Source organism: Lontra canadensis, unplaced genomic scaffold (genome assembly GCF_010015895.1).
Source record: "Lontra canadensis isolate GAN:19392208 unplaced genomic scaffold, GSC_riverotter_1.0 scaffold182, whole genome shotgun sequence".
NCBI classification, from domain to species: Eukaryota; Metazoa; Chordata; class Mammalia; order Carnivora; family Mustelidae; genus Lontra; species Lontra canadensis.
This window is the reverse complement of record NW_022631176.1, coordinates 1,889,741-1,910,199: the sequence shown is the minus strand read 5'-3', so window position 1 is coordinate 1,910,199 and position 20,459 is coordinate 1,889,741. Positions and strand designations below refer to the sequence as shown.

Sequence of the window (20,459 nt, the reverse complement as noted above, 5' to 3'; positions counted from 1 at the left end):
CCGGCAAGGCAGGAAGCAGCAAGGGGAAGGGAGAGCCCGGATTTCCTTCTGCAGCCGCTGGATTCAGGGTTGTGCTGTGGCTGGGACCCCTCTTCCCTCTGGAAACCTCAGAAGATCAATGACAAAGTCACCGAGGAGTCCAGCTCCAGGCTAAAATCCTAGGTGCACCTTCAGGCCCGATCACAGGCAAAGACAAGGCGTTCCCTGGCAGACCCCCCGGGAGAAGTGGTCCTCCCCACCTCAGCCCGGTGCCCAGGAGAACCAGCTGGTGCTGCAGGGTGGCAGGCGGGGCCCGGGGGCTCCCACCCTGGTGGCCGGGCCCACAAGCAGGTCTGCCCAGCCCAGGCACCTGCATCCTCATGGGGGCCCCGGCCTGAGGCGCCGCTGCTGACACCACCTTACAAGGCAGCCTTGCAGACACGTCCCCACAAACTCTCTGCTTTTCCACAACAGCTCCTCTTGGTCTCCCTCCTTCCAGTCACCTGTCCCCATGGCTCCATGTCCGAGCACCGGGGCAGGGGCTGGCACCCTCCCCACTCAGCCCCAGCCTGCACTCCTGCCAGTATAGTGCCCTGCGGGGCCGGCTCCGTGTCCTCGCTGACACCTCAACCCCAGGCAGCTCAGTCCCTGGCTTCGGACCCACATCACCTGCCTCCTCTCCCTCCTGCACAACAAGGATCCTCACCGAAGTCCCCCAGCACCAGGGAGGAGGAAAGAAGTCAACGGTGTGAATGTCCCCCAGCAGCGCTGCCCTCCTCCCGGCCCCTCCAGTCATGGACAACCACGAAAAAACCCCACTCAGCGCCGCGGAGAAAGGGTGGGCAGAGCAAGGCCCCAGAGCGGTGGGGACTGTGCTCCAGACCACGGCTGCTCCCCGAAGTCCACGTGCAGCTCAGCTCGGAGAGCCACAGGCTTTCACCTCCGACCGGGCACCAGCCGCTCCCAGCGACCAGAGGGCAAAGCCACCAGGAGCCCCCTTTCCCCCCCAGAGATTTGGTTATTTTCTGGAATAAATGCTTTTCGGATTTACGCTTTTGGGGGAAGTTTGGAGTTCCGACGATGATTCCTGCAGGACTTCCTGTGCATTTTGAGTGGAGGCTCCTGCTGGTCCCGTCCGCCGCCCTGCAGGCCTAGCCCCTCAACTCGGCAATTCACATTCTGGGTTCCTTGCGCCCTGGGCAAAGCTGAGGTCTTTCTGGAATGACACAGGCTGGAGACCATGTGACTGACCACAGCGGGTGGCAGGTCTGGGGGCGCCCACTCTGTGGGGGGACCATGGACCAGGCCGTTCTTCCCATGCTCATAAAGCCTGAGTCCAACAGACATCGTGTGAGAAAGGCCCCAGGCCTTGTGCGTGCAAACGTGTATTCACATTCGCCTCTCCGGGCATAAAGCCCTGAGGATACACGAGTCATTAGCACCAGGGGTGTCTGCTGGAGGCGCGGAGGTGGAGGGTGAGAAAGAGAGCTGAATGGATGGTACTTAAATGTTAAATTTTTCTTCCCAGTTCCCACATGAGGGTTAAAATTCCAGAACCACATTACCCCTCGTCCGTTGCACCTACATGACCCAAGGCCTCTAGCCCCGAAGGGAAAATCAGGGGTATACAGACGGTGCCTGACGGGACTGTGGGCCCCCTGTCGCCTCCTGACCTCTGCCAGGAAGTATGGTGACCGCGGTGAAGCCGCTGCCATTTCCCACAGCTTCTAACTGGCATCAGCGGCTGTCTCTGCGAAGATTTCTGGGGGGTTCGTTTCTCCCATCTCCCTCTCCCCGCTGGGCTCTGAGGGCTTCCCTCCAGCAAGCACTCTCCGTGCCTCGGGATGATAGTCCTGCCTGCCTTCAGAGTAGGGGAGGGGCCAGGGGAACCCCAACCCAGCGACCGCCGCCTCCTCATTCTGGCGAAGGCTGTGCTGGGAACAAAAAAGCCCTAGTGTTTTGGGAACATCCAGAGCAGAAGTGGGTCTGACCCCTCACCCTGGCCGTCCATGGGAGGGAGGCTGGGGAAGGGGGGAGGCCGGGGTGGGGAGGCCCAGGTGGGGAGGCCCATGCACCTCGGACACTGGCTGTTTCATTAACCAGCATTCCCCGTGACAACAGCCAGCAGGTCACCTCTGACAGAGGCCGGAGGAATAGCTCGTGGGCCGCATTTCAGCAGAAAGGCAGGAGGGGGAAGGATCTGCATTCAGGGTCACGTGACCATGGGAGGAGGGAAGGGCTGCACGGGGCTCTGGGGTTTGCACCGTGTCCTGCTCCCTGACCTCGTGAGGGAGGTGCATGCCACGACTCACAGGGAGAGCATTACACAGACATACACAGGAGACACGGCGGTGTGAGTCCACGGCTGTTCATCTGTCCCTATGGACATCTGTGACTGGCACTATAACCCTGTGGCATCTGTGCATCTATGGAGACCCAGCTGTCCCGACTTCTCCTCCGAGGAGTCTCTCTCTTGCCTTGTGAGGCCTGCACAAAACAAGGCCCTGGGGGACTCTGCCACCCACAGGGTTCCCAAGCAGGGCATCCAGACTCAACGGCTCCTATGACACCTGCTGGTCCCACAGGCCATCCACACTCAGCCTGCCTGCAGCTGTCTGGGGAATGGCAGCCACTTCCCTTCCTGACTGGGGAACAGTATGTGTGGTGATGGGATGGCTGTGGCTCACTTCTGCCCTTTTCTCCCCAGCTCAAGGCCCCAGGGACCCTTCACTATCCCCGAGAGTCCGGCCCCAGGAGGACCAATTGTACCAGAACACGTAGAAACCACCCATCCCAACCCAAACAGACACCTCTCAAAAACGTGTTCCAAACTGGCAAGCACTGGTGGGCACTTTTAGCCACACAGGCTGTCAGAGCCTCTATGCTCGGATGGGAGCCCTCCTCAGGGAGCCACAGCTCCGTGCCCCCGAGCCCCACGGAGCCCCAGGGACAGGGGACGGCCCTGGATTTGCAGGCTCCGTCACACATCCCCGAGTTATCTCCTGCAGCTTAAGCTATTCCCTGGAGAACACTGGCCCTGCTCAGAGCCCCTCGTTTGTGCAATGGTGGGGGGACGCTCGGATCCACCATCCCGGGCCCTCCCCGACCTCTCGGCCCTTGCAGAACAGGTGTGAGATCTTCTCCGGCTGGGCATGCCCCGCCCTTCTTCATGCTCAGCCCGGTCAGGCTCCTCAAAAGCTCCGGTCCCCCAGGAAGCTCTTCCGTCCACGGTCCATCCCTCGAGAGTGTCTCAGCCTCCCAGAGTGGCAGCCACAACGTGGGAGCCCAAGGTCACCACCACAGAGCCCTGAGCTACTCCCACCCACCCTGAGGCTCCATTGTCCACCCCAGAACAGGGCTGGGTGGCCATGTTACTGGTTCCTCTGGTCTCACCACAGACCCAGCCACACACAGCCAGGCTGCCACATGTCCCAGGTACCTTCACACAAGATCTCCAGACGCCTGAAGCTAGTCCCGCATCCCGAGCGCGATACAACTGCAGCAATGAAGCTGCCGGGCGCGGGACGCTTCTGCGGGCGGACTCGCCCCTCCGTCTGCAAGCTGGGAGGCAAACACAAGCATCCCTTCTCTCCTTCCACCCTGCACCCAGCACCAGGATGGTCTCACCTCCTTTTTCCCCTGACTCCCCAAAATGGCCCTCATACCTACCCCTCTCTCCTTCCCCAGGACCCCGGCCTGAGGCAGGGTCTTCTTGATCCCTCTGTGCTGGATCTCAGCAGCATGGGCTCTCCCTACCCCTACCCCCGGCCCTCGCCTGCCTATTCAGGACATGTCCCCCCGACACCCTCCCTCCCTTGGGGAGAGGCCGTCCCAGGCTCATGCACAGAGGACTCTGGGGAGACGGCAACTGGAATGGCCTCTAGTACCTCCATTCCTACAGCTTCTCCTGTGCAGGGAGGCCTGAGGGCCAGTTGGGGGGGGGCACACCTGGGAGGACCAGAGCCTGCGGCATGCAGGACAAGTGCTCCCAGCAGCACCTGCTGCTCCTCCTGGACACAGAAGGACTGGGAGATGGGGACAAGATGTATACATGTGGGTCAGCTGTGCCCCTCCCCTCGCAGAGGTACCTGGGGAGCATGGAGGCCGGGGCTGCGGCCAGGCTCTGGCCTATGGAGGATGGCGCAGCCATGGCCACCTGGATCCTATATGAAGGATCCAAGGGTGGACACCTGGCCTCGCTCCCCTCCCACCCTCTGCTCTCTTGCCGGCACCTCCACGGGCCACACATCCCCAAAGCCAGGGAGCAGGAGCCTGGCCCAGAAAGTGGGAGCCGGGTGAATGATGTGGGACAATGGGGCTGCTGTGTGGGGCGGGCGCCTCCCACTGTCACTCTCGCCCCAGTAGACAGCGGTGACACCATGGTGGTGTCCCAAGCTCTGTTCCTCTGGAAAGCCCTCACTTTCGCACTGCCCCACCAATGTAAGGCTTGAGCACTGTGTGCACAGGATTTTAACGAGGCAGGAACTAACAGATCCTCAAGCTTCTTCCCTCACTTTCACTTCTAATTAACCACCAGGGCCCACAGCCTCGGCTGGTGCCAGCGAACTTGGAACAAAGTCAAGTGGGCTTTCAGATAAGCAGCTGGGAAGAGAACCAGGGTGAAAGAAGGGAAGGTGTGGAATTTATGAGAGCCCGGCCATGCAGGGACAAGCAGTCCAAGTCCCTGCGGACTGCCCTCAGTGGTCACCTGTCCTCGGGTGGCAGACAGGGATGAGCGATGGGGGGCGATGAATGGGGGTGATGAATGAGGACGCTGAAGGGACAGGCATCCGGGAGGTGTCCCTTTCCCTCCCTGTCAACACTGGTGCCCCAGCCAAGGCAGGACTTCACATCCTTAAGGGCGGCAGCCGAGAAGCAGTACCATGGCCTGGGGGACCGCCCCAGGGTGCATGGAGGGCACGTCCTGGGGTCCCAGCAGAAGTACATGTGGAGAGCCTATCCAGGGGGTGCTGAGGCAGGGGTGCACACAGAGAGCATATCAAGGGTCCCAGCATGGGAGGGTGCACCTGGAGTGCGTCCAGGGTTCTGGCCCCGACAGCACGTGTTCTGGGGTCCCACCTGGGGTCCTAGAGATTACAGATGTGGATTTGCACAGAGGGGAGGGGGCAGAAAGGGTGTGGGGAGGCCCTTCCATGGGCCACCCCTTCCTGGTGACAGTGCTCAGCACCACTGGGTACAGATGCCCAGATGGGATGGCAGAGACAGGCCTCCCTGACCAGGCCTCATGCCCGGTACCGATCGTGGCACAAGAGCACCGGCATCACGCTCCTCCCCGGCTCCCCACGGCTGCCGGCGGACCCCCCAGCTCTGGCCCCCGAGCAGTCAGGTGACACTGGCCTGGCCAGTCATCCACTTCCATCCCCGGTGACTGGCTCTGGGACAGACATGTGACCCACAGCAGCCAATCAGAACTGCTCCAGGACTTCCCCGGGGACAGTTTCCCTCCTTGCTCTGTCCTGCACACTTAGAGGACACATGTCCCCGCCAGACAGAGTGTGCCTGAGACGCAGCTAGCCCAAGGCAACGGGCCGGAGGCAAGCAAGAGACACCTGCTGACATCCCGAGTGCCTGAGCCCCTGCGCTTCCCAGGACTGAGCCTTTCCTATCTACCGGGCATAGATGGATTTTTTTGTTACATTCAGTTAGCCAACATATATGCTACCTGTGGAGAAGTCCCCTGGTCTGTGTCCCTGGGAGGGGGGGGGAGTGACAGGAGGAGGACATCCACACTAAGGTCACTGCCCGACCCCACCCCGGCCCCCCAGGCCAGGATTTGGTCATTCTACCGCCCTGGTGCCTTGGGCTGCCACTCCAGGGAACAGCAAGTACCATCTCTCCCGCAGCTACTCCCAGCACAGGCGGCGACACTTCACGGAAAAGCACTTTCACGTCTTAGGAGAAGGATGGTCCTACATTGAGCCTTTGTGATCAATGCTGACTTCGTAGGCGATCCCCCACGAGGACACCAGGGAACCCTCCTCCAAGGAACCCCAGGGACTTGGCCCACAGGGCCCAGCCGGCACGACCTCGAGGCCACACCTGGCGTCCCCTGAGTTGGGAAGAAGCAGGGCTCCGGGCCCAGACCGGATGGAGAGGGGCTCCCTGGCACCTCCCAGGGCCCCGGCCACTTGTGCGCCGCCCCTCCTCTGCGAACCACACCCCAGTTTTCTTGTAACTTCCTCCCGGACTTGGAATCCACCTGCTCCAGTCCCAGGATTGGCATAGCCACCCAGGCCCGGCCAATCAGACCACTCCCCTCCTCCAGGCCCAGGAGGGCTGGCCAGTCAGAGCACTCCTCTCCTCTGGCTGCAGCAAGGGGCCATAATGGGCAACGTTCCAAGCCAGGCCCATCAGAAAGGATGAAACTTAACCCAGGGCTTTCGTGGGAAATGTAGGAGGAACAATAGCTAGAAAAGCAAAGGCTGTCTTTAGAATTTTATGAGATTCCAGAGCTCTTTACAGTCAGGGCCCCCTGCCTGAGGACAGCGCCCCCACAACCCGGGTCAGAAGGTGGACCCCCGGCATCCAAGGATGGCACCCCCCGCCAGAAGTGGGAGCCCCCACCCCTTGCTGAAGCCTCTCTTGAGCCCCCAGCAGAGCCCCCAGCAGGCCAGCCTGAGAGCTCACCGGCCCTTCGGGTGGCATTCTCTGTCCCCCGTGATGTTGGGAACTCTGTGGGGTTGCTTCCCAGACATGCATGACCATCCCTGCTGCAGCTGCGGCGGCAGGGCGAGAGCGAGACCGGGGAGGGAAGACCCCACCGGCATACACTGCCCCTCGCAGGCTGTGTGCACCTGCACCTCCCACACACCATCTGGGGACAAGAGCCCTGTATCACATGCCGGAGTAGGGGTGCTGTGAAAGGCTGTGGATGGGGTCGCAGGGCCCACAACGCCCAGCCCCTCTGCTCCCACAAGCAGGAACTTACCACAATGATGCACAGTGCAGGGGCCACGAAGGCCCAGACAGCGCCACTGGTGATGGACAGCCAGCAGCTGGGGATGGAAGCAAAGCATGAGGTCCACACCACTGTTCCTCTGCCCAGAACAGTTGCCAAGCCAGTATCTTTTTCTACTACGTGGTCTATCTGAGCAGCCAGAGTTAACACTGTTCACCCCCACAGATATATCTGCATCCTTCCCACCATGATTTCTGCCTCTCATTCTTGGGGTGAACGTTCCAGGTACCTGTCTGCCCCCCTTCCTCCCCTGACACCTCCAGGACCAGGACACACAAAATGCCTGCGGCAGGGGACGGCATCTGTGAGTTGCTCATTGGGCCCTGCTCTGAGGAGGTGACCTTTCCAGGAAAGGCACCTGAGCAGCCCCGCTGCAAGGTGCATGGCCAACCCGGGCTCCCGAAGGGGGCAACTGCACACAAGGTGGCTGGGCTCCCCCACATTTCCTGAGAATTTTAAGTTGAGGGGGATCTTCCGCTCCCATCCTCTTGGGAAACGGCGAGCCCCCTGGACCTCTGCTTGCGAGGAGAGTGCCTGGGCTCAGCTGGGGCTGTTCCTGGCCCTCGCTGGCCTCCTTACTGCCCCAGGGCCTCTGTGGGGCAGCCCCACAGAGACAGACCGCACCCCCAGAACAACACGGGATGACAGGGCAGTGGCCCAGAGACCCCCAACAGCGGACTTTCCCTCCTGCCAAACAGAAGGATGCGTCCCTTAACTTACTTTGTAATTGTTCCATAACTGTTCGTAGCAGATGACACTGAAATGACACAGATCAGGAAAGGCAAACCTGTGGACAATGAGAGCAGGAGATCATGGCCGCTGGCTTTGGAACCCCTCATTCCTCAGTCATTCATTCCCCTGTGAACTGCGAGCGGGAAGTGCTGAGACGGCCTCCAGGAGCCTCAGTCTACACCGAGGGCCAACTCACGCTCACCCTCACCCTCACACTCCCATTCCCATGAACACCCACACTCACACACAGACCTCTGAACCCTATCCTCTCCCCTGCTCCCCTGCCGTGGAAGGGGGCCCAGACAAGGATATCAGGGGACCTGTCCCTCTGCTGGCTGGCTCCTCACAACCAGGCTGCGTTCTGCTTGCTCCCAGAGCCGAGGCTGGGGGTGGTGAGCACGCAGGAGTGCCCCCCGCCCTGCCTGCGCTGAGCTCGTGGCCCCAGAGGAAGGAGAGGAAAGCCTGCCCCGGGCTGTGCCTGCGTGCCTCCTGTGGCGGCTCCCGGCCTTTCCAGCTCCAGTCTGAACAGTCGTGAACCGGAGTTTCCTGCACGGCTGGTCTATCTCTGATCTGCTGCTCTGACATCTAACTAGTTCAAATACATTACAGAAAACGTCCAGGCCTCCACAGAGGGGACCCACTGGCCTCTGGGGAGAGGCGGCCAGGCTGGGGGCTCTCACCATGGCCTGCTGTTACAGGAGTGTTCCACAGGTGAGCATGACAAGAGAGAAGGCAGACTTCTTCCTGGTGCCACACGCCTGGGGCTCCTGCCCGGATGGACCCAGGGCCACAGGAAGTGAGCCGACTCCCTGGGACCTGGCTCCAGCCCAGCAGCCCCTCCCTGGGCCCTCCATGTCCACAAATGTCACAGGGCATCCTCTCTGCCCGGCTCATTTGGTGTGGGAGGGTCACCTGGCACCTGAGATGGTGAGGGGCCTAGTGGGGGGAGCATTAAGCCCCGGGCACTGGCAGCCACCCAGCACCCCAACAGCATCACCGAGGCACCCCAGTTTCACTGAGGAAGTGCAGGCCAAGGGCCACCCTTGCTCTGGGTCCACAGAACAGCAAGCAGGCACAGACGTCCCATCCTGGTGGGTTCCAGAAGGTGTGGCAAGGACTGCTGGAGATGGGTTTCAAACTCGGTGGTCAAGGCCTACACGCCCCTCCCCCAGTCCTGGCCCACGTCCACGGGTCTGCGGCTGGCATCTTTGCTGCCTGGGGTAAAATGGAGGAGTCCAAGGTTCTTTTTCTGCATTCACAGCTCATTCGATCTCAAACGCAGTGCTGGGGGCTCCCTCACCATTTCTTCCTGTGTCCCTCTCCTGGTATCCCAGGTCACCCCATGGGGCAGTGGGAGAAGCGTCTGTCTGAGCAGAGGCAGCCTGTCTGTCTGCGGTCTCTGAGGCACATGGCAGAGCCCAGCATGTGACTAAGTGTGTACTCTTCTCTTTTTTAAAGGCTCATTTATTTGAGAGAGAGAGAGCATGCACCGGAGTGGGGGGAGGGGCAGAGGGAGAGAGCCCAACATGGGGCTCCATCCCAGGACCCTAAGATCATGACCTGAGCTAAAACCAAGAGTCAGATGGTTAGCGACTGAGTCATCCAGGTGCCCCAATGTGTGTGTTCTTACGAAGAAATGTTTCAGAGGTGGGAGGATTAGGAGGAAGGTAAGAGCCAGTAAGAAAATCTTGGGCCCTGGGTCCATTCCCAGGGGCACCCCAGACCCGTTGTGTGGCCTCAATGAAGTCTCCACTGAGTCTCCACGGTCTCCCTGTGGAAATGGAGGGCCGAGCACCCTGCTCCCCAACTGTGCTCTGGCCACGTGTGTGAATGACAAGACGTTCCACGGCTCAGCTCAGTCCCTGTAATCATCTGCACTGTTAGCCAACTCCAGTCCCTCTACTGTGGCCATCACCACGACCATCGGTCCCCGCAGCCGTGCAGGCACATGGCATGCTTCTGCAGACAGTTCAGGGTCCGTCTGGCCCTGGCGTGTGGACACAAACTGCGAGGAGTTGAGGACGCGCTGTCTTTGGAAAGCGGTGGTAATTCCCCAGCCCAGGGTGGGACCGTGGGAGCCAGGAGAGAGCAAAGAGCCCAGGGAGCGGATACCAGGAAACTTGACACAGGGGCAGAGGCCTCACAGAGAAGGGCAGAGAGGAGGCTGGAGACAAGTGGCCTGCCCTCTTGCCTGAGGGCCAGTGCCACCTGCCGCACTCTTCCAGATGCTTCTCTGGGCGCGAGGGAGCCTATTAGGGTCCTGGGTGTGGACAGAAGTGAGTGTGCCTCTCAGGACTGAGTATTTAATTTCCAGTGTGAGGTCCTTCCGTGTCCTCCCCTCTCCCCCAGCACCCAGCAACAGTTCCAGGCAGCGACCCCTCCTCATGGGGCTGCCACAAGCACAGCCCCGCCCACAGCCACAGCCACCAGGGACACAGAAACGGGAAGTAAAGGTGTGTGGCTTTACAGCAAACAGCGCTGAGTGGCCATCTGACTGGCAACCCTGTGGCCCAGCACTGGCCTGGCTCCCTGGAGCACCAAGCAGCCCAGGGAAGGGAGGCCGCCATGAACCACAACCAAGGATGTGCCTGGGACGAGTGGGAGCTCTCCAGAGAAAGCTACACCCCTCACTTCTGAGTCGGCCATCGGAAACGCACATCTGCAGCAGGATGCGCAAACTCTCAAACATCCCTCCTAATCTCTCCTGCTCCCACGGGGACACTTCAGGGACAGAGATCACGGTTCACTCACCTTACAAGTCCAACCTAGGGCCTGACATCTCGCAAAACCTCAAGGTATGTTCCTGATGTGATGCCTCCATCCCCCAACTCGGCTTCAAAACAGTCCTGAGGGCTTCAAGGCCAGGGGCGGGCTCTGGAGGACAAGGCCTCTGTGCAAGGGGCGCTCCCCGTGGGGTGGTCTCCCTGTGCCTGGGGTCAGCCTCCAGCTCCTTCCTCACTGGCCCCTGAAGGTTGAGAGGGCCCGGCTGTGTGCTGTCATTACTGATGCCCAGAGTGAACTCTACCCAGGCAGACGGAGAGAGGCAACTCCTGAGCCCTGAGGACATCCCCCATGGGAAGGTGACGGGCCCGGCCCTGGGCTCCCTCTGCAAACAGCAACATCTGGGCCACACACGCACCCAACCACAGGGATAACGCCGGGGTGAGAAGCTACACAGTCCAGACTGTGCCGCCCAACAGGACTGTGAACTCAGGATTCCCAGAGGGCCGCACTTTTCAAAAGATCTCTGTGATTTATATAAAACCTCAGAATATTTAAATACTGGTTAAAATCTTCCATTTCTTTTCCTTTAATTCCGCTGACCGAATAAGAGCCCAGGCGGGCGCAGGCTGCAGGAGTGCTCACAGGCGGGTGGGGGGCATCCTGGACGCCGTGGCCTGCTCCCTGCGTGGCCCCAGCAGCAGGGGGGGAAGGGAGGCAGCTGCAGAAGCCAGGAGGGTGCAGAACGTACTGCCTTCGCCCCAAATACATCAAGAAGCTCAAAGCATAGAGTACACGTGTTTATCGGCTCCCTGCATGAGGGCTGTGCGAATTAAACCCATGTGAGGCAAACCAGGAACAAGCAGCAGGTCACTAATGCTGGATAAATGCTTTCTTGCAAATGCAGTCATGGCAGGTGTCAGTGACATGGCGGTCTACCCACGCTGACAGGAAGCAGGGACCCCTCAGGGTAGGGTGGGTAAGATGGAAGTTCACGGAGTCAAGTCAATGGGGAGGGGGCTTCCAGGATGAAGCCATGAGCGGCTCCACGGATGCACCGCTCTGTGAGACAACCCTCACTGGTGAAAATTAGCCTAGAGAAACCCCAACCATTGAAAATCTCTGCACGTTTTCCTAAAGCCATACAACAAATCAGGAAAAACTTACTCAAGAAAACCTACTAAATCTTGGTAATAACAGTGGGTCCATCACTCGAGCCATGACTTGCTCTACCCCAAAGAGACAGGCCTCCCCGCACTGGGCCCCTTGGAGCTACACTATCTCACAGGGGTGGGCAGCCCGCTCCTTGCGGAAACGCTGTCCCAGGTAAGAGCGACAGAGATCAGAGCTCCCTTCCTCCATCCAGCCGCAGCCCAGAGTATGTGGGACCTGTCTCCGCTGGGACTCACGGAGAACACAGCCCCGACTGCCCTCCCCTAAGGGCATTCACAGGGCGGAGGCCCTACACTGCAAGAGGTGAGCTGCCCACCCCACCCAGGGCCATGCTCTGATGCTGGCGTGGTGTACCCGACAAACAAGCCACCGTCCCTGCCCCAGCTCCAGAGCAGTGCTTCCACGACTTGTCCAGGTATGGGGGAAATAGACCATTAGCTCTGACAACTCCAACGCACTCTCCATGGGAACGGATGTGATTTGGAAAAGCCTGTCCAAGCCTAAGAGTATCTGGCCTCTTGGAAGTATGTCATATGAAGCAAGATCACATCCCACCTACCCCTCCTGCCCCATCCCACCCCCTCCTTCCCCATCCCACCCTCTCCTGCCCCACCCCTTCCCCACCTGCCCCACCCCATCCCCACCTGCCCCACCTATACCATTCTATCCCACTACCCTCATCTGCCCCATCCTATCCCTCACCTGCCCCATCCCATCCCTCCTGCCCCATCCCATCCCCTCCTGCCCCACCCCTTCCCCACCTACCCCATCCTATCCCATAGTAGTAGCGGTGCTTGCTGTCCTCTGAGCCAAAGACCTTGATCACCATGCTGTAGAGATGCAGCCCTTCCACCAGCATCCACGCAAAGGCGCTCAGGAAGAAGTAGTGCAGGAGCATGGCCAACACCCGGCAGGGGACCTAGGATCAAAATGCAGAGGGCCATCTCTCTGGGTGTGAGCTATGGGCGGTTCCTGGCATCCTGGGTCACATGCCCTCATTCCCCACCCTCAAAGGGGCGGGGCCCAAGCTCCCTTTCTAGACCCCACAGTTTGGATGGGACCTGTGACTCTGGAACAGTGATTGGCTCAAGAGAGCACATCAGCATCTCCCTGCCCTTTGTACTGGGGACCTAGGAAGTCTTAGAACCCCAGAAGGGTAAGAGCTAAAACTGAAATGGCTTGGGGATGTGGTTTTAAACCCAGCTGGTGGGAAGGAGAAGCAGACTCCCACTTGCTCCCACCAGGAGAAGAGAGGCGGTTCTGGGGAACAGAGCAGTAGAGGTGGGCGGTCCTCTGCAGCAGGATTGGCTCAGGCTGGCCACGTGAGCAGACCGACCCAATGGGGTGGGCTCTGGGGAAAGGGCAGAGCTGCCAGGGAGCCAGCCTTCGAGCTTGGGCCTTCGCAGACACGTGGGCCAGGCAGCTGCCATTAGGTCCCTAAACCCGACCTGTGCCGGGTCTGGCGCCCAGAGCCGGTGTCCACGTGGGGCCACGAAGGGGGCACAATGATGGGAGGGAGGAAAAATAATAATACGTTTAAATAACACCTTCAAAAATTAAAATAATGGGGCGCCTCGGTGGCTCAGTGGGTTAAAGCCTGTGTCTCTGACTCAGGTCGTGGTCCCAGGGTCCTGGAATCGAGCCCTGCATGGGGCTCTCTGCTCGGCGGGGAGCCTGCTTCTCCCCCTCCCCTCTCTCTGCCTGCCTCTCTGCCTACTTGTGATCACTGTCAAATAAAATCTAAAAATAAAAAAGAAAGAAAACCCAAAAGATTCCATCAAAAATTACTAGCACTGATAAATGAATTCAATAAAGTTGCAGGATACAAATTCAATGTATGGAAATCTTTTTTAAAAAATTAAAATAATGAAAAAGAGAGAAAAATTAAAGAATTAAAGACAGAGCCCCAGATATAGCATGATTTCTGTTGGGCACCCCAAGCTCTGTTGTCCCAGACTCCCCGTGATACCAGCTCATTCTCAGGACAGCATCGTGTCCCTGGCACCTGGTTTCCCAGGTGCAGCTGGAGGTCCCTCATCTGCCCCATGCGTGCGTCAGAGGCAGGTGTGCCGTGTCCCTGCAGCCCCTTCCTAGGGGCGCCACCACCCACCAGCCGCTCCGGGACCGGCCCCCAGGGCACGCGGTGGGGCCCCATCCCTCCCGGAGGGGGGTCGGTGCTATACAGGCCACATCCGCATCGTCCGGAGGCCTGATGGAAATCCAGAATTCTGGCCACACCCAGAGCTACAAACCCAAATCCGTGTTCTAAGGAAACCGGAGGGCGGACGCACCTGGAGAACGCGGCTGGCACGTGGCCGATCCCTCCACCGCCCATGCGGGGATCTTTAGATGCCGCTCTGCGCCCCTAAACCAGCGAGGGAGGACCACCCTGCAGCCCAGGAGGGTGGAGCTCTCCCTCGGTAGCGGCCCCAGGACGGGCAGGTGGGGGCTGAGGACCCCTCGGCAGAGAGGACCGGAAGCTCTGCCGACCCCCGCCAGCGTAGGGTGACGAGCTCATTGTGCCTCAGCCCATCCTGTGTGTCTTAAGACCGCCCACCTCTACTGCTCTGTTCCCCAGAACCGCCTCTCCTCTCCTGGTGGGAGCAAGCGGGAGTCTGCTTCTCCTTCCCACCAGCTGGGTTTAAAACCACATCCCCAAGCCATTTCAGTTTTAGCTCTTACCCTTCTGGGGTTCTAAGACTTCCTAGGTCCCCAGTACGAAGGGCAGGGAGGAGGTAGGCCTGGGCCTTCACATTCCTCCTGCCAGCAGCGCCCGACCTCACCCTCCACCAACGGAAGTGGCTGGGGGTCTCTGAGGTCAATGCAGCCGTGAAAAGCAAGACTGCAGGGGCCAACCCTTGCCAGAGTCGTCTGTCACCCGCTCCCACATCCAGAAGCAGGAGGCGAGGACAGCACGGCCTCCACAGGCCTGTCTTCCAGGATCAGAGGGGCTGGTCTGTGTCGCCTGTCTGCATCACGCTTGGCACCCCATCACGCCCAGAGCGCGAGCTGACACAGCCCATGGGCCAGCAGTGGGCAGAGATCCCAGCTCAGCCAGGCTGTCTCCTGGGCCTCTCCTGGACCAGCCCCTGCCCGACTCTGGGGGTGTGGCCTGAATTCTGAGTTGAAGAATCCAGCCGGAGTCAGCCCTAGTGACATCAGAGGGAGGAAGGAGAGGGACGGGTGTGGGGCTACTCACCGTGCCAGGCTTGAAGCTGAAGCTGACCAGCAAGAGGATCTGGGCCACCAGGACAGCGAAGGACAGGTTGGCATGGATGTGGTAGCGCTGGTTCCGGATGGTGCTGACGGAACTGAGGGCGGAGAGGCAGGGGTGAGGCCCAGGCCCAGCGCCGCCACCACTGCTCCCTGCCACGCCCCCAAGGGCTGCCAAAGAGGCCTTTCTAGAGCCCATGCAGACGCTATCACTCCCCACTCTCACACCTCACTGGCTCCCTATTGCTCTAGGAAAGGAACCAGCAACTTCCACCGGCTTCGGCCCCGCACAGCCTGCGCCCTGCTTCCCCCTTCTGGCCCTTGCTGACTCCACCCGATCCTTGCTCTTGCTCCCGCTCACAATGTCCCAGGCTGGCTTACCCGCACCCCAGTCCTTTCTGGGCTGTGGCCTTCACACCAGTTGTGCCTCCCTAGGAGAGGACTTCCGCTGGCCCAGAAGTGTGCGCTCCTGGCCCCCCAATCCCCACCCACTCTGTGTCCTGTCCTCAGAGCTGCCCGCCTGGCTGTGGCGGGCTTCCTGAGCAGAGCTGGGGGACGAGGGAACCAAAGAACTGAGGTCTCAGCTCAACACTGGTGGCTCGGCTGCTGCCACCCCTGCCCCCCACAGTTCCTAGAGTTCTGAGGAGCTGAAGGCCTTTCCCTGTGGATCATGCTACAGCTTGACCCGGGACCCCACAGTCACAGCCAGGCCGGGAGCCAGGTGGTCCTCAGAGAACCAGAGCAGATGGAGGGGTGCTGGGCTCCAGAAGGAGCCGCCAGAGCATCATCTCCCCTGCAGAGGAGCGGGAAGTGGAGATAAACTCCCAAGCCCCACCCCCCCAGGACTCATCATCCTGGATGAGTCAACAGCCCTGAGCAGCGGCCAGCAAGTCCTCGCAGTCGTCTGCCCACATGGATGGCATACACTCCACTTTTCCATCCCAGTTCAGAGAGGGCCTCAGAGGGCCTCAGCTTCCACCCTCCCCTGGGGGGCACAGACTCCCTTGAGCTCTGACCACACGTGGCTTCAGCCAGCAGGGGCAGGGGGCCTCCTGGGAAAGGGCCTTCCTGCCTCTCCAGCAGATACCTGGGACCCCTACAGAGCTGTGGCTTTGTCTTTGGGTAGGGGTCCTCCTGGTCCGGTCAAGTTCTCACCAGCCCAAGGGCCAGAAAAACCCTTACAGAACTTCCCAGCATAACTAAAGCAGGGTGCCCTCCACTCCCACAGCCCCTCCTGCCTCCCTCCTCTCTTCTCCAGCACCCCAACCCCTCCCTGTACCCCGGATCTCAAGACGAAAGCTGACTTTGGAGCAGCTGTCCAGCTGGAATGCATCACGTTCAGGCTCTCAGCGAGGCCAGGCACTCGCTGCCTCCCGAGGACACACGCCCAGCAGGCAGCGGAAGTGGGGCAGGCTTGCACTGGCATCTGTCCAAGGGTGCCAGACCTCCCCGGACGCAGGAGAGAGCGGAGGATGACTCACGAGAGCATGGCGAAGGTGACCAGCGTGAGCACCAGGCAGACCAGGGACACGGAGCAGCCGATATAGGTGATGGCCGAGAGCGCCACCTGGTGTCCGTGCGTGAGCTGTGTGGGAAGCAGAGCAGAGACGTCCACGCTGGTCCAGGTCCCGGAGGCTGAGGTGACCCGTGGAGAGGGTCCCAGGGCTGGCGCACAGCTGACTATCAGGCAGCCGCTGTCCCAGTGTGCATGTCGTGGGGATCACCGGGGCCTGCCCCTCCCCCCAGATGCCCTGTGACCACCACTGACAGGTCCAGTCCCTTGGTCTCAGCCCTTGGACTGACGCTGGAAGGCTCCACCCGAAGGGCCAGGGCGATCACTCAGATTCCGCCACACGTCCGGCTTCTGTCCTGCCAATTCCTAACTGCCGCCCTCCTGACCCGTCCCCACTCCCAGCACCAGCCGTGCCTGGAGTCTACCGTGCAGCACCCAGGTGGGTTAAGACCCAGACCCAGCAGCCATAGGAGTTCAGTAAGACCCAGGAGGGGGACCGACTCCTCCCTGAGGATCCCATGGATGTGCACAGCTAAAGTGCCTAGAGCGAGCCAGGCACACGGGCCGAGCCGTCCTAGAGTTCGTGTGCAGTCAGCCATCATCCCTGACGTCCACCGGCACAGAAAGGAATGTGGTAAATGAGTCGGATGCAAAGCCATGAGGGACGGTGACGCAAGCCTCAGCTCTCCTGGCAGCACAACCGCACATGGTGGCCCCTTCGGCTCCAGGAGCAGGAGCCTCAGATCACACTCACTTGACCCTGGGCTCCACCATGCTCTGTGCTCCCTGAGCCTCACGCCTAGAACACCACCTTCCCCACGCCCATCCCTGCAGAGCTGTCACTGCTTCCTGCTGTGGCTTCCTGCTGGGTCTGCATCAGAGACCCAGCCAGAGCCCCTCCCTGTAGCCCGTGTGTGGACACGAGACATCAAGATCCCTCCAGCCTCAGCCTCAACACTCTGGGCCTTTGCCTCAGCTACGCCTCCCCCTGTCCTGCTCACCAGGATGTAATCGGGCACATAAGGAGGCAGCTCAGGAAGCTTACACACGTCCGGAAGGACTGGGGGCCCAGGAGGCCCCAGTTCCCCAGACCGGGGATGGCGAGCAGATTGTGTGGAGCAATCTGGGAGCCAGCGGGTGCACCTGAGGATGGACAACTTGATGGGCTTTTCTTCTTCCAGCTCTGTGGCTCAGCCGGTCAACTCACTCCCCAGGGCTATGAGACACTTTGGAACCTTGACTGAATGGGGGTGGGAAGGAAAAGCCTGCAGGCCGCAGCCCTAGATGCAGGAGGGGGCGAGCCCCCATTTCACCTCCTGTTTGCCCACACCAGTTCCCTAAGCAGAAGGAATGCATGGGGGTCACTGTGCTCCACAGTGACATCCTCGGCCACACCCCCGGATCGGGACCCTCAGTGTCCCCTTTTGCAGAGGGGCCAGCCGGAGGCATGGGGATTCATCAGGTAGCCCAGGAAGGCGAACGCCACCTAAAGCCACCTCCCCACACCACGTGGCCTGAGACATCCCCTGCGATGTGTTGTGAGGAGGGCTCCTTGGACTGGTGTCTCCAGTGTTAGACATGGGTAAGGGGAGCCGCATTCTCTGTCCCGCTAAGGAATTGTGAGAAATCCTGCAGGTAAAACTGAAACACTTGGCACTTGTCGCGCTCTCAGGGAGAGGAGAGGAGAGGCCGCCCCTCACCTCCAGAGACGGTTCTGGAACAAGTGCTCTTACAGAGATGTTTTTGGAAGTAAAACCGCACACAAAACGCCAGCATTAAATGAGAATGCCCTCTTTGCTGTCACAGGTAATTGAAAAGTCTCCTGGCTATCACAATGGCCCCAGAGACAGAGGGAAGCATCACATTGAAGGGTTTATGGACATCACGGACCCTCAGCTCTTTGTAGAAACTGGGGTCCACCTCGGTGGCACCCACCAAATGGAAATGGAAATGGGAGCACGTGAAGGGTGATAGCCATGCCTGGCTCACGGGACACCTTCAGCCCTCGGCCTCTGGGACCCCCTCTCAGGTCTGGCCCGAGCCGGGGCACTCCACGTGAACCTCCACACTGCCCCGTCACCACCTAGACCTTTCTCCCTGAGCAAGGGAGCAAGATGGAGAGCTTGCTCTGATGGACTGTCATGCCTGCGGCTCCAGGACCACTGGAGTCCAGAGGTGTCCGCCTCCTGAATGTGGGTGGCAGGGGGCACTCTCCCCTCCTCCAGGGAAGCCACACCTAATCTACATGTGCGTGCCTGTGGCAGAGACAGCTGGTCGATGCCGCTGTGGCTCCCAGACGCGCGGGAGACCCCACACAGCAGGCTCACAGTGCCCAGCAGAAGCTCCCCCATGGGAGCGCTGCAGCCTGCCAGCCACGCACGGAAACCCAGCCTCTGATCCGCTAGCCTGCTCCGCCTGGAGCTTCTGATAACGGGCTTCCCACCCTAGCCGCGGACCCATAGCTGCCCAGGCCCACCGTCGAGCAAGCGGAAGACTGGATGGCTGAGACAGGAAGAACATCACAGCTGTTACTGGGTGCCTGGTGCACGCAGACAGTGAATCCTACAGCTGCCCTGTGGGTGGGCACCACCATTCTCACTTGCAGAAGGAGAGACTCCAAAGCCAGGTGGGGCAGCACTGGGCTTCCATCTGCCATAAGCACGCATTGAGCACTACTGTATACCAAGCTCGGAGCGCATGCCACAGGCGGGAAGCACGGGTGAATGAACAAGGTGGCTAGTTCCTGCTTGGACAAGGCTGAGACAGGAGCCAATAGGGCTGCGGGGCAGACGGCCTATAGAGGACCGGGATTCGGGTGGTCGGTCTCACTCGGCCTCCGATGAGGGTCCTCTGGGTCCCTCCTTACTCCTTGGAGCCGATGCATCCCCAAGTGCTGCTGGTTCCTCTGCTAACCTAGGCCACACACCCTCTCCTTCTTGATTCCCAGAGCTCCCACCTTTGTCTCACCCAGCTTCTCCCTGCCCTCCCCCAGTGTATCAGGGCCACCTTCAGTCCAGTCTCCATGGGCAGGACATCACCCCAGCTCACTCCCTCCATGGCCCCTGTCCTGGTGAGACCCATATTCCTTCCCTCGGCCCTGCATCTCTGCCTCACCAACTGGTGGCCCTGTCAGAGGGTCCATACAGGAGAGCAGGACCCTCCCAGTGACTTGGGGGATGGGCTTCGACGTGGGATGCAGGTAACAAGAGTGTGGGAGTCCCTGGAAACAAAAGCCATGAGGCACCCCAGGGAACAGGCATGGCATCCATCCCTGTGGGACAGGAAGGTCAAGGAGGTGAGGGGATGGGAGCAGAGCAGGGCCAGCAAGGAGGACGGTACCACTGGGTCAGGGAACACAGGGGACCCAGGTGAGGCCGGGAGCACCGCAGCATCGTACCAATGCCTGTCCCTCATCGCTGGCCTGGCTGGGAGGCCAGTTGCCAAGGGAACCTAAGGCTGAGCAGAGTGAAGGCCAAGTGGGGCGCCACGGGTGGCGCCCACACACACGCAGCCCTTCGTGGCTGCTGACCCATGTGGCTTTCTCTGCCTCCGCCGCTCACCCTGGCTCTTTTCCAATGTCCGGTCTCCAGGCTCTCGTGAGCCAGCATCCCCTCAGCCATGCTCTCTGACCCCGGCTTAGCCATACCCCCTCACTCCACTGTGGACAGCAGGAGCCCGAGGCTCCCTGGGCCTCCAGGTTTCGGTGACAGTTCCTGGGCCTCACCAGGTGTAGCTCTGCGGGAACACGCTGCCAGCCTCCGGCTGCATGAAGCCCAGGCCGTAGGCGTATGGCATACTCCAGGGATGAGATCAAGGCCACGGGCCTGAGGACAGGCAGAAACGAGCTCCCTGGCTGGCTGAGGGGCACAGATTGGCAGCCGCGGGCCTGCATTGGTGGGGAGGGTCCCCCACACTCCCAGCCCCTGCACAGAGACGTGGCCCTATGTCTTTAAGACCCCTAACTTGTCCTGGTCAGGCCAACTACGTCATTGAAGGAGTGAGCTGGGGCGGAGTGCGGAACCCAGTCACCCCCTCACCCAGGCCCCCGGCCCCCGGGGCACACAGCTAGCTCTGAACTGGCACCACTGAAGCCCTTAAACAGCGGGAAATTCCATTCAAGGACCTGTTAACAAGGGGGTGGGGGGAGTG

At 60.4% G+C, this 20,459-nt stretch overlaps 1 protein-coding gene across 2 annotated transcripts in view; it reads right to left on the bottom strand.

Moving 5' to 3' along the window:
- Nucleotides 1–20,459, bottom strand: part of ADGRD1 (adhesion G protein-coupled receptor D1) — a 122,311-nt gene that overhangs the window by 8,205 nt on the left and 93,647 nt on the right. For both annotated transcript variants that reach the window (XM_032846893.1, XM_032846892.1), the window contains 5 exons: nt 16,279–16,382; nt 14,784–14,895; nt 12,350–12,503; nt 7,679–7,745; nt 6,929–6,995 (listed from right to left, as the gene is read on the bottom strand). In XM_032846893.1, the coding sequence (XP_032702784.1) occupies nt 6,929–6,995; nt 7,679–7,745; nt 12,350–12,503; nt 14,784–14,895; nt 16,279–16,382 (504 nt within the window). The remainder of the gene's footprint in view (nt 1–6,928; nt 6,996–7,678; nt 7,746–12,349; nt 12,504–14,783; nt 14,896–16,278; nt 16,383–20,459) is intronic.